This window comes from Pecten maximus, chromosome 9 (assembly GCF_902652985.1).
Source record: "Pecten maximus chromosome 9, xPecMax1.1, whole genome shotgun sequence".
Lineage (NCBI taxonomy): Eukaryota > Metazoa > Mollusca > Bivalvia > Pectinida > Pectinidae > Pecten > Pecten maximus.
Genome location: NC_047023.1, coordinates 30,563,749 through 30,577,587, shown reverse-complemented (window position 1 = coordinate 30,577,587; position 13,839 = coordinate 30,563,749). Strand labels below are relative to the sequence as shown.

At 34.9% G+C, this 13,839-nt stretch overlaps 2 protein-coding genes and 1 non-coding gene across 3 annotated transcripts; 2 read left to right on the top strand and 1 right to left on the bottom strand.

Moving 5' to 3' along the window:
• The first annotated feature begins 1,647 nt into the window (after positions 1–1,647).
• LOC117335216 lies at positions 1,648–3,885 on the top strand. Its single transcript, XM_033895203.1, has 5 exons — positions 1,648–1,965; positions 2,570–2,660; positions 3,197–3,316; positions 3,404–3,561; positions 3,689–3,885. Exons 1-5 carry the CDS (start codon positions 1,687–1,689, stop codon positions 3,746–3,748), a joined length of 708 nt encoding a protein of 235 aa, XP_033751094.1. The 5' UTR covers positions 1,648–1,686; the 3' UTR covers positions 3,749–3,885.
• Positions 3,886–4,829: 944 nt separating this feature from the next.
• LOC117335218 lies at positions 4,830–7,173 on the top strand. The gene is made up of 5 exons (XM_033895205.1): positions 4,830–5,610; positions 5,926–6,016; positions 6,322–6,447; positions 6,569–6,723; positions 6,886–7,173. Exons 1-5 carry the CDS (start codon positions 5,332–5,334, stop codon positions 6,931–6,933), a joined length of 699 nt encoding a protein of 232 aa, XP_033751096.1. The 5' UTR covers positions 4,830–5,331; the 3' UTR covers positions 6,934–7,173.
• Positions 7,174–13,097: 5,924 nt separating this feature from the next.
• Trnac-gca lies at positions 13,098–13,169 on the bottom strand. The gene has a single exon. It is a non-coding gene; the product is annotated as a tRNA-Cys (tRNA).
• Between the last annotated feature and the right edge of the window lie 670 nt (positions 13,170–13,839).

The following is a 13,839-nucleotide window of genomic DNA, read 5'->3' as shown; positions in this document are numbered from 1 at the left end:
ATATTTACTTTACCAACCCGAAGAAAATGTTCCAGAATATGTTTTATATAGATGTTAATCCGTAGAGTGTTTTTTAGCATGTCTACTGTACTCAAAACTTTATCAACTCACTATCATACAGACTGCCATTGTGTGATTCGAAAAAACTTTTATATCACCAAACTAAACTATGTTCTTTTTAATGGATTTTTTAATAACATAATTGGAACTTGATATCAGGGCAGATTTTAGCAGAATACGTTCAATTCATATTATAAAAACCCTCGCCAAGGTTTTACCATATTTTGTGACCCCTCGGGTGGAATATTCCCTATCCAACATACACACTGAAAGAGTCTTATTGTCTTGCGTCTTTCGTTATCAACGGTCCACCAAGTATTGCTGATCGCTGAACGAAGTCGCTTTAATAATGCTATCTAATTAAAAAGAGATAAATGTCACTAGGCCATGGACTTCTGTCAAGAGAAAGTCTTAATGGTAGATTAAAGATGACTGTTCTCGGAGAACATGAGCTGCATGACAATGGATTGCAATATAATTAAGATACGTTGTGCTTTTTAATTACACTTTTATAAAGGTCAACAATTAGCCCATGTGCTCGCAGGACAACCTGGGCTATGACGTGATGCGACTTCCATCGTCTGTCCGCCCGTTCACCAATCGTCCATCCATATGCCCGGCGTCAACTTTTCCAATTTTACATTTACTTCTCAATAACAGAAAGGCCCAGTATCATGGTATTGGGCAAGTAGCATTTTTAAATGATCAAGTTGACTTATTTCAAGGATTTGGCCTCATTTTCATTAGTCAAGAGGGTCATGGTCAGGATATTAGACCGATTATATACTGGAGTGAAGAGCTACAAAATTTGTTCAAATCAATGACCTTGAAATATGTCACAGGGGTAAAATGTGAGACATAAATCTCTAAACGACTCCGTAACCATGCAAATAAAGGCTAGAAATCGAATCAGTGATTTACTGCAATGAAGAATGGCTATCAAGTTTGTTAATATGACTGTCCTTTTACGTTTCATTTCATTTCAATATATTTTAACCTTCAATTGGTACATAACATACAAATACTATAGCCTGATGGGACACCGTGAAGGTTTGGTAGCGAAACAGGTATTATACCACTCAAACGAGTTATCGAGCAAGATGTAAATTAGAAATGAAAGCTAATTGTACTGATAATAAAAATAGAAATGGGCTCATATGACATATCTTAAGGTAGACCATTTCTTCAAAAACAGGGATTGGTGCCACAAGAACGGATTGTCTACCAAGGATTGCTGCTAACAATGTTAATGCTTGTCTTCTACAGATTTGCTGATGTACATTCATTTAAAGCCACGGTTTTGATGGAAATGTCACTCAAAGTACAAGTCTAGTCACAATGTTATTTATAGTTTAGCTATTACGTCATCGAATATGAAAGGATATGTGGATTGCAGCTGCCATTGCTAATACAATTATATCTAATCATCCCATCATTTAGGTTTTCTCGGTTAAACGACGTATATAACACTTTCACGTCAAACGATGTCTCAAATCAATTACATGTATATGTATACCAGTAAATGTCACAATGTTTCCGATAATAATAACATAAATCCTATATATGACGTAGCGATATAGATAATGTAACAGTTGATACTCTGAACCCTTCAGATATCATACAAATATGGATGTCTTCAAATCGTTGACGTTTCTGTTGATCTTTTCGTTTGCCTCGGCAATACTGGAGAATGATATTGGAGTACATTGTACATTCCCGCCTTCATGGCAGAGCCGGGTTTTCTTTGATTCTGGTGAGCTGATCATGTCAATACCTGAACTGATGAACGCTACAGGAACATACTACTATGACTACCCCAGTCAACAGATGAGACTTGACCTCAATGGCACGGCGTCTCTAGGCAACGTAACCTTTTCAAATACTTACATATGGCATTTTAATGAGGTAAATACGGATTTAACATGCTGTATATAACTGAAAAGTAGGTAGTCGTGTATGTTTCTAACATTTAAATAGGTTTTATGCATAATGTTTAAAAAAAAAACCATACAGTACTTGTGGCATGTCCTCTTCGAAATATTATATCATATATGTCTAAATTGATATTATTTCAATCTCAAACAATTTTCACCAAGACTAGGGAATGCGATTGATTAGTCTCCTATATCAGAATAGGGCCAATACCTGCTTCAAGTTTCATCATGTATGCCTTTTTATATAAAAGATGATATACCAGATATAACCAACGTGCACATATAGAACTAATTGATAGGGTTTTACGTCAACGTTTTTTAACGTAGTACTTTCTTTGTGAAATTACTTACTTATAATGTTGTTACAAGCATACCATGCGCTTGGTATATAAATATATAGAACATCATAGCTGTCACATGTTATAAAGAGTACTATATAAATTGATAGTTTCCTTGTATTTTATAATCTGAGATAACTTTTGCGTTCCACATAAAGTAGTTTTCTTTAATAAATCGTTTGTGGAATTAATCCCTAATGGTCACTTTCTATGATGTCCTTTATTTGTGTACGACAGAGCACAGTTTATAGTATCGATAACAACAACCATACATGTGACAAGGACAAGGACAGTGACTATATATGGAATCCCTGGAACGGCGTACCATGTGCGTATAAGGTTAGGCGTATAATATAACGCGGACATTATGTGATGGGCATACAGTTACTAATGAATATTACAACGGCACACATCATATTCATTCGAAATAGAAGTTGAGACATTATTATGTCCATATGTATGTCAATATAGACTGTATATGTCACTAACACATAACCTTATAGTAGTGTGCATTTTTAGATTAATTTGGTACATAAAGATGATGCAAAACACAAAATCTAATTTGGTAATTTAAAATGCAAAATCAATTATAAATATGTTCTAATCATTTGGTTAAAAAATCATGAAATGTATTAGTTTTAATCTCCTCATCCAGATGGTGACCTTTCGACCTTTTCTTTGTTCCATATGTCACTTCCTGGGTATCAACAGTTTAGAACTATATCATCAATAAAGACACATCTATTGTTTATGTATAAAAGGCTTTACTGCTTCCAACTCTTGATTTTTGGGATGCTAACATCTTGTGAGTCATTTGTACAATAATAATAGTGATAATAAAATTCCACACTGGTATATCTATAGTGGACGCCCACTCGGATTGGCATGGCGGCGTGGGGGACTTCCAGGAGAACACAGAACACTTCACGTTGATCAGGAAAGAACCTTACGCCGACGTCATCTTAACACTCGATGTTAGAGCAGGTAAGTGTCCTTTTAAACAAATTAACCACTGTCTGTATAACATCTAATATCATCAGTTTTCAACACATCGCTATTTAATACTTACAGGATACGTCTGTCCACCTGTTCGTTATATAATCCAAGACAAAGATTACGATCCTGCAAGCGGAGTGATAGTCAACTACGAGTTTCTTGATCCACAGGATCTTTCAGACCCCAGTGTGTTTATCCTGCCCTCAAGTTGTGCTAAAGCAACATCGACAAAGGTAAATTAGGGTAACATCTTTTTTTTCAGGTACGCATCTTTGAGCATATATGTTAAAAACTGAAAATTATTATACATTGTAAATTTAGTCTTGGCCATATGTAATGTTTTTATATATTTCATTCTAGTACAACCAAATCAGGAGAAAAAATCCAAGGTCACGATTTCTCCGACTCTTTATGGGATAGTCACGTGGAAGAAGAAGCACTAAAACACAACAGAAGGACAATTGCGAAGTTTGTGAACACGATTAATTTAATTTTCTCAATACTGTATTTAGGGTATTTGTTATCTCTTATCTCAAAAACAATAAAATAAAAATGAATTATTGATTTGATTTTTATTTGTACGCTTACCTCAAATTCGACAATGAGTCATCTCCCACTTTACCGTAATACTGCCAGTTAACCAGTCATAAATGTATTTACTTCTGTTGGTGATAGATGTTGTTTCAGGACTAATATTATCTTATCAAGCTGTTGACATTCTTTAGAAGAGAATCCTCAGATGAACACAGTTGCTACAGAACAAAAACAAATGATGAAAGCATTCGCCGGTTATAATGTTAAGAGGATCTTAAATAGTCCAGTAATAACGAATTTAATTCAAGAGTGAGTATGGCAATATGGTGGTACCCTTCATGGGTACACTGTGGAACTGATAAAATATTCGACGTATTTTTGACAAAATATCATCCACGCAATACATCATGTTACAAGGAATACTAGATAAAGTTATATTAGCCACACTCGAAATCATGTGACAGAAAAAAGAGAAACGTTGCCGCCTTGGTTCTGATGCCTTAAAATGTCTTTCAGAGAAAAAAAATAAAATCTGTAAATCGATTTGATGTATAAATAGAATAAGTAAAATAATTTTAACGTGAAGTTTGGATTTTAGCCACTGGTGGAGGAGTTAATGTGTATAAGGAGCGACAACTCTGGGAATATATTGATCGAGAATCAATCTGATAACGGACAGGGAATAGGAAAACGCTGTCAAATTACTCCGGAATATATTATTCGAATATATGTGAAAGTATAAGCGATAGTATTAACACAGATATATAGGCCATTAAACTGCAGCAGAGTTTCGATTGGTTTTAGCAAAATGCCTTGTCAATAATAAAGATACATATTTAAGTAACCTCCATTAGATATAATTAACAATAGTAAATGTCACGAAGTACCAAATGATAACTATGATCGTGTTATCAAGATGTCATTAGTTGACACATGTTTAGGAATACGGTTAAATTTGGTAAAATATGTAAAGTAAGGAAAATGTAATTTTCTGATATTGTTAAATTACAACATGATATCATTCTAACTTTAGGAATGGTTATTTGAACAATTGTTTGATATATACATATATTTGCCTGTATCAATTAGGCTGTATAGACGCGAAGCCGTTCTGGAGGGATTTTTATGCATGTATAACTTCCAACAGTATAGACATTTTATTTTCCGATGAATAACTAAATGACGTGTTGACTCAATGATAATAACTTTTGCTAGATATGATACATACTTCAGTTAATTTTACACTCGATATATCAGTGATAATTATGTAGATACAGATAGCGGTCAAGGTCGTTATATAGGTCCTGTTCACTTCAAGGTTTAGGGTAGGTACACATGACATGTTTGTAATCTTTCATAAACTCAAACATGATCAAAATATTTTTAGATGAAATCTTGATAAACAGCCACAGGATGCCGTTGATATTCAATCTTTAGTATTAATCTCTTAGACATATATCTATGTCAACATGAAAGCAATGAACTTCATCATACCGATTTCTTGTGGTATCATTTCATTACTATTTGTGGATGCAAAACCGAAAAAGCTGCAGTGTAAATTTCCAACTCAGTGGCAAAGTAATGTGTTCTTTGACTTTGAGATGATGGTCGTGGCTATCAATCAGATCAATGGATCAGGGATGTTTTATTATGACTATACCAACCAACAGATGAGATTTGACTTCACTGGAGTAGAGCGAGCGGACAATTCTTCAGTAGACTTCAGTCTCATATGGAAGTTTAACGAGGTATGTTAAATGCATTGTCAACTTAAAATTGTTGACTTACAATTCAATATTTATTTGATATAACCATTTCTATATAACAGATTATTGTTTTGAAAGTATTAGAAAACATGAATGGTGAGCCACCAAAAATCGAAGTATTACCTCTTATTATTCTCATTGGTATTCAAAACAAAGTACGGAATGTACAAACAAATATGTATAAAGTTAAGTTGTGGCTGCTTTGCCATATGGGCAAGTCTCTAGCAAACAGTTCGAATTACCTTCAAAAATTCACTTTGGTTATAAAAAGCTTTTTCTGTAATTTTCTGTAAATAGCCAGCCTTTTACACAATTGACAACTCCGATCATAGCTGTGAAAGAGAGGATGGTGTTAGTTCCTTCTGGGACCAATGGGAAGGTATACCAGGTAAGTTAAGAGCGTAAATTCTGGGAATACCGATGTAGGGGAGACGAAGAGGATGACACCTGGGGTCAGAATATAAAATTTAATGAAGCAGGTAAGTGATCCCTTTCGAAATATGTATAAAGGATGTATGAGTAAGTACTACACTGAAGTTACTACTAACTTTGGATCAAAGGGACATAAATCCAGATAAATAGTTACAAATTTGACAGGATCAATTTTGAATAATACATGATATATGTAAACTATGTTATTCTTGTTAGACAGAAAACATCAATAACAAGAATAATGATCTATTTGAATTTTAGCTGACGCTTCACCAGAATATTTCGGAGGCATAGGCGGGTTTAAAGAAATCGTTGGACAGTACCAATGGGTGAAAAAGGACGGAGGACCACTGGGAAAACTGGCAATTACAATGGATGTCAAAGTCGGTGGGTAGCGATGAAAGCCATTTTCCCTTTTCATTGGATGAAGCTGTTTAAAGTTTTCTCATGTCTTTCTCTCTTGAAATAGAATATTGGGCGATATGTCTTCATTCTATTCTTATTATAGGCGATGTTTGTCCTCCAGTCCGTTTGTTGATCCGCGACCAAAGCCAGATTGCGTATGGAACGTTTGCCATTAACTACGAGTTCTTGGATAATACTGGTTTAAAGAACCCGGATGTGTTTTCTCCTCCTCGGAACTGTAACAACAACACACAATCGGTAAGAACATGTACTAGTTACATGTAATAATTTGACATCGAACTATAACTACATTATGACACTATAAAACGTTAAATGACACTTTAATTACATTTTGTCATTCTATAGATTATATATGGTATATACATGTATACATTAAACAGTTTTAATTTGATTTTTCAGAGGTACATCAACATATTGGCTGCCATTTCGAGAGAGTTGTTTGTGTAAACGGTAGATAAACCTGGTCTTCTTCATCGGTGATAATTATAACATAAAATCCTGTTCTTTATTACACAAGACGGCGGGGAAATACAGTAGAATCGTACGTTTTAGTGATGGTGTAATTATCGATTTCACTTATTTATTTTTCCATTTCATTCCCCAAATTGATAACATGAACATGACAATTTCTGTATTCTTTGTTTAATCATTTATATGTATTATACAAGTAAAACGTTCATTCGTTGAGTCTTATTTTGTCCTGATTTTATAGCAGTTTAAAGCGAATATAACATCTCACGTTATAACTAATGGATGTCGGTATGACGAGGCTAAATCAATAAACAAACATCATGAAACTGCCACATGAACGATAAAAAGAGGTTTTAAACCGATGTATCGAATATAAGCACCCCGAAATCAAGCAGCGGCGTGCTATCCCAATTTACATAAACGTGCACAGACGACAATCCAAAACGGACAAATATGTGAATTTGTGCATCTGATGTTATATACGAATCAAATTTTATGGACGGTTTACATGTTTTAATTTTGTTAAGCAATAAATCAGGACACGGTTTCTTAAATACACTAGAATACATGAAACGATGATACTGGTTTTTACCACTTTCATTGCCAGACTTAGTCAAGGGACCAACCAACCAATTGTTTTTCCATAGACTTCAGTGTTAACGTTTTGGAGTATATCATTAAAATTCCTGAATTCAATATGGCAATTATGGTTTATAACAAACGTTTAGGGTATCATATAACACGTAATCAAACAAAAAAGATGGATCCTTCAGCTCGATTTTTTTTCCATGTAGCCATTTTGAAAATGGGTGAATTTCGCAGTAAAAATTCTCAGAAATCTGAAATGTTTACCTGTTAATTAGTATTACCTGAACTTTTGGGGGAAAATTCAATCGGACTTATAAAAAAAATATTTCAACATTTCTTATGGATAGTTACCTATCAGGCTACATATCTATTTTGTTACTTCATAACATACTGGCCAATCAGTGGCTGCCAGACATTTTTTCTCTGGCTCAACTTTCTATACACAGGGGATGTTTCAAAAGTCTATATTTTCCCGATTGCTTGGTTGTTCCCTAATGGTGTGTCAGAAGATATTGGTTTTTTTTTTTCTGAAAAAGGACGTGCTGTGTGCCTGAATTCAGCCGTTTTAGATATGTCTTATTTCACACTTCTCTATCCGACCATTCATCTTTTGATACTCGCGATAATTTATTTGTTTTTCACGGACTATGATATCCTCGGACAATCTCAGCTGATACCAAGACAGGTGCTTTTGGAGTAATTGACCTCAAAGTTTGGAAGGGGCACATAGAAATACCAAATCCGACAACTGGGACAGCAGAAAGTTTGTAGCTTTCATCGCTTTTGCATATGTTAAAGATAATATTCTGCACGAAAAATGAAAACATGCATGAATACATTTCTCAACTACGTCAGAGAGATAAGTGCCATATGATAGTTAAAGTGTTTATATGCTGAATAAATAATTTAGAAAATCTGTCGTAGGATTTTATATCAGAGAGATTCAATGTGTTAACAAACTTAGATTAATAAAAAGGCTTTCGTTTATAAAACAAAACATGACACAAGATACATTCCAACCCTTGAAAGGGGAACAGAAACATGTGTTTAAAAAGGACAGTCATCTTTGTTTTAGGACTAATGAAAAAAAATCAATATAAAGAAATGTAAAATATCTCTTTCCATTAGACAGTATATTATTTTTTTTTGAATACATTTTTTAAAGCGGCTAGAAGAAATTCTATTTAGCTCAATTGTAATCGTAATCAAGTTAACAGCTTCAACTGGTTAAAAAAAACAAAAATATCTTAATCAATTCAATGACAATCGACGTATTAATACATGGATAGATGTTGTTGTTTGATATCCATCGCGACAGATAGTCATAGAATGGAGTCCAAGGAGATTAAGACACCGTGTTCCGAGAAAGCAAGCGTCTTTTGCCTCATCGACGACACTTGCAAGTGTTGTTCATGAAGCAGAAGACGCTACCTCTTCCGGACCAGTTGGTATTATTATTGTGTACTTTTGTAGGAGACACCATGCAAATTTATTTTTTGTTTATATTTTGGCATCGTTTAATCGAGTTTGAGTTTGTATTATGGTTTCGTTATTATGATAGTATTCTTTATTTATATTTTTTATAGATAATTTGTGAAATATTACATTATAAGGTGTGATATGAAGTTCAAAGTTCTTGATGCTAGTTTTCTTTATTGCAGCGTCGGTTGTCTCCTTGGGGTCTTGGAATTATATAGATTTATTGAGCATATGTCGTCAAAGTAGTGCATCCTGGACACAATGAAATATGAAGGAGCATTTCTTGATTTCGCGATTTAAGGTCAGAATTAAGCCAAAATGTGTTATAGTTAAACGCTTTAAGAGTATTTGTATGCATTATGCATTTGTTTGAAATGTTTTTGTAAGTGAAATGATTCTTGAGAATTTCGCTAAAGGTGATTTGAAGGAAACAGATAAATGTGAGTTAATTAACATTACAATAAGTATTCAACTGATTAAAATATATCAGTGTACCTTATGACCTGTTCAATGTTCATACCATCTATCTATTGTAATGAAAAGATAATATGAATTAATAAAAAGGAATTTATTGGTGAAAGATGACACATCGCCGACAGCATATACACTGCTTTTCACAAACAAAATACATCAAGTAACTTCCACTTAAATATATCTAATTAACACAAACAAATATAGAAATACATCTTATTAATATAAACAAGTGGAAAATAATGAAATCGATACAATAATAATTACTTAGATCGAAAGACCAAAATGAAAGATAAACGGCGGAGAACGATAACATTTCTGGGGAAAGCAATAATTTATCTACACATCTTCATTTAAAAAGATAGAATTATTACCTCAGACTTTTGACGGATGGTATATATGAATATATAAATATGAATTGTGTAAGATTCGATATTGTATGAAAAATATACAACAGCCTAATTTTACTTTCTTACTTCTAGCAACAATGGGAAGGTCTGTCTGGTAGGTAACAATGGGAAGGTCTATCTGGTAGGTAAATACCGGGGTAGGTATAGTTGTAACAATGGGAAGGTCTGTCTGGTAGGTAAATATCGGGGTAGGTATAGTTGTAACAATGGGAAGGTCTGTCTGGTAGGTAACAATGGGAAGGTCTGTCTGGTAGGTAAATACCGGGGTAGGTATAGTTGTAACAATGGGAAGGTCTGTCTGGTAGGTAACAATGGGAAGGTCTGTCTGGTAGGTAACAATGGGAAGGTCTGTCTGGTAGGTAACAATGGGAAGGTCTGTCTGGTAGGTAAATATCGGGGTAGGTATAGTTGTAACAATGGGAAGGTCTGTCTGGTAGGTTACAATGGGAAGGTCTATCTGGTAGGTAAATACCGGGGTAGGTATAGTTGTAACAATGGGAAGGTCTGTCTGGTAGGTAAATACCGGAGTAGGTATAGTTGTAACAATGGGAAGGTCTGTCTGGTAGGTAAATATCGGGGTAGGTATAGTTGAAACAATGGGAAGGTCTGTCTGGTAGGTAACAATGGGAAGGTCTATCTGGTAGGTAAATACCGGGGTAGGTATAGTTGTAACAATGGGAAGGTCTGTCTGGTAGGTAACAATGGTAAGGTCTGTCTGGTAGGTAACAATGGGAAGGTCTGTCTGGTAGGTAAATATCGGGGTAGGTATAGTTGTAACAATGGGAAGGTCTGTCTGGTAGGTAAATACCGGAGTAGGTATAGTTGTAACAATGGGAAGGTCTGTCTGGTAGGTAAATATCGGGGTAGGTATAGTTGAAACAATGGGAAGGTCTGTCTGGTAGGTAAATATCGGGGTAGGTATAGTTGAAACAATGGTAAGGTCTGTCTGGTAGGTAAATACCGGAGTAGGTACAGTTGTAACAATGGGAAGGTCTGTCTGGTAGGTAAATATCGGGGTAAGTATAGTTGAAACAATGGGAAGGTCTGTCTGGTAGGTAAATACCGGGGTTTGTACATTTGAAACAATGGGAAGGTCTGTCTGGTAGGTAAATACCGGAGTAGGTACAGTTGTAACAATGGGAAGGTCTGTCTGGTAGGTAAATATCGGGGTAGGTATAGTTGAAACAATGGGAAGGTCTGTCTGGTAGGTAAATATCGGGGTAGGTATAGTTGAAACAATGGGAAGGTCTGTCTGGTAGGTAAATATCGGGGTTTTTGTATAGTTGTAACAATGGTAAGGTCTGTCTGGTAGGTAAATACCGGAGTAGGTACAGTTGTAACAATGGGAAGGTCTGTCTGGTAGGTAAATATCGGGGTAGGTATAGTTGAAACAATGGGAAGGTCTGTCTGGTAGGTAAATATCGGGGTTTGTATAGTTGTACCAATGAGAAGATCTGTTTGGTAGGTAAATACCGGAGTAGGTATAGTTGTAACAATGGGAAGGTCTGTCTGGCATGCTATATACTTAACTAACTCAACCGCCGTTAGCTGACACAAGGAACAAAATGATAAGACAGTTTAACAGTACAGTACAAATAAACAGTACAAGTTATGGGATTCCAATCCTTGTAACATAACTATTGGCGTGAAACCTTTAGATGTTAGAGTTGCTTCATGATTCACTCAGGGTTTCTATAACATTTGTGTGTATACGTTGATGAGTTATCTAAGTCGGCCTTCCTCTAATCAGGTGGCTACTGTATATACAGATTCACTGATAACATATGTATCTCTGATATGTTTGTTAAAATCAGTTATGTAGCTACATTACGGAGTCAGATGGAGAAGGTGTTTGTAGACTTTGACTGTTGCTTTGTCGTTTGCTTTTTTTTGCATTTTGTTAAAGTGAAAAATAAAATGTATATATTCTCGTTGTTTCTCACACATGATGAGATTGATTATTAAAGTAATGTGTACTTCTAAACTGTTTTGTTCTTCTGTACCACCATCTTAAAAAATTTTTTTGTCTAAATATCCTCATTAAACTGCAAAATGCATTAAAACCAACGATCTATATTCAAAAACATGAAAGAATCGAAGAGCAATATTAATGGCGTACCGATGTGAAGTTAGACATGTTCGGTGTTCGTTCATATACATTGTACATTGAAGTTCCGTTGTCTTTTCCCCGCTTCTCCTTTTGATATCTATACATTGCTAGGATTTACCTCTATTTACATGTCGGTTGTTGTTGGTGAAGCAGAACATGCATTCTCTCCCGGAAGATCTTGTTATAAGATGTTGTTATACACGTTTCGAGAGCTTACATATATTGTGAGATGATTTATTATACATTTTGAAACAATGAATTGTATTTGTGTATTACCAGGTGACAGGTCCCCCAGCCGATTAATAATGGAACAATACAGATTAGGTCATTTAGAGACCTATGCGTTCAACTATGAGTTTTTAGATACCACAGATATTGAAAACCCGAAAAAAGTATTTAGCGCCCACCCAACTGTACAAACATCAAAACATCGGTATGTAGTCAGTCTACTCAGTGATCATTCATTTCCATATCTAACAACGCCAGAGAAAATCTGGTCATATGATATTTAATCTTACTCATCAGCACACGTATTGGACCGTTAACTGGATAGACAGTGATTATAGAACTTCATTTTATCATTATTGGACCGTTTATGGGCTGGACATTGATTGCAGAACTTCACTTTATCGTCATTGGATCATTAATGAGAGAGACATGCAGTGATTGGACAACTTTACTTTATCGCCATTGGACCATTAATGCGAGAGACAGTGATTGGAGATCTTTATTGCCATTGCACTATGGTTTATTTTTATTTTACCCGCTAAGTCAATTAGATCTTTGATACCATAGTAAATATTGTGTATAACATTTTTACGCCAGAAACCTGTTATTATTAATCTTCCATCTTGCTGTAATGAAGTGAAGACAAAGTGTCAGTTTATTTGTGAAGTAACTATACATTCACGAATATGAATTGTAAATGACAACCACGCGAGGTGACAGGAGAATTACAAAATATATACACGTATTATGAAAGTATTAATGAATAAATTTTTTTAAAATCAGAGTTGAGCAAGTTGATTAAGTAAATATAGAAGAAAGAAAGTATACTCGTTTCCAGGAAAAATGCAAAAGTTAGGGGACACCCGGGTTCGAACCAGGGACCTCTCGATCTGCAGTCGAATGCTCTACCACTGAGCTATATCCCCACATGTCTACTTCAGTTTTTCCTATACCATACATGTTCAAAATGAAATCCGATAATAGAGTCAAACAGCTGTCGATAAGAAAATAAGTCAAGCAACACAATACGACCACATCTCAATTTGTCTTGTATAGTAAATCGACTGTAAGACTATTGATCCCTTATCTAACTAGGTAGATATTTATATATCGTGTAACATTGGCCCAAAGACATACATACACATATCCTAAAATATCGGGTAATTTTAAGGAACATCAAATGCATTTACAGAACATAATTGTAGAAACAACAGCGAGTATCGACATAATAGCGAAACCGTATCTCAAAATCGATCAAACGAGGACAAAATAAAAAAGGTAAATAGATTTACTATGATACCACTTAAAGAGTAAAAGGAGAATAAGACCAGGTGTCCCAATAGAGTAACATCCGCCATACCAATCTAGGGCAAATATAGATCACATGATCAAAGCATGAACTAAGATGATAACAACGGAACCATTAGGTACATCATCAAACATAGAACACGTCTGACTTAATATCACAACATGAAATAGAATATTTCCAAATGAGATTATGTTGATCATGATTTTTATTAACCTAAATCTCTCGAAAACATTTCCTCGTTATTTTGCCGTCAGTAATCGATATTTGTCATGGAAATCGTGGTAATG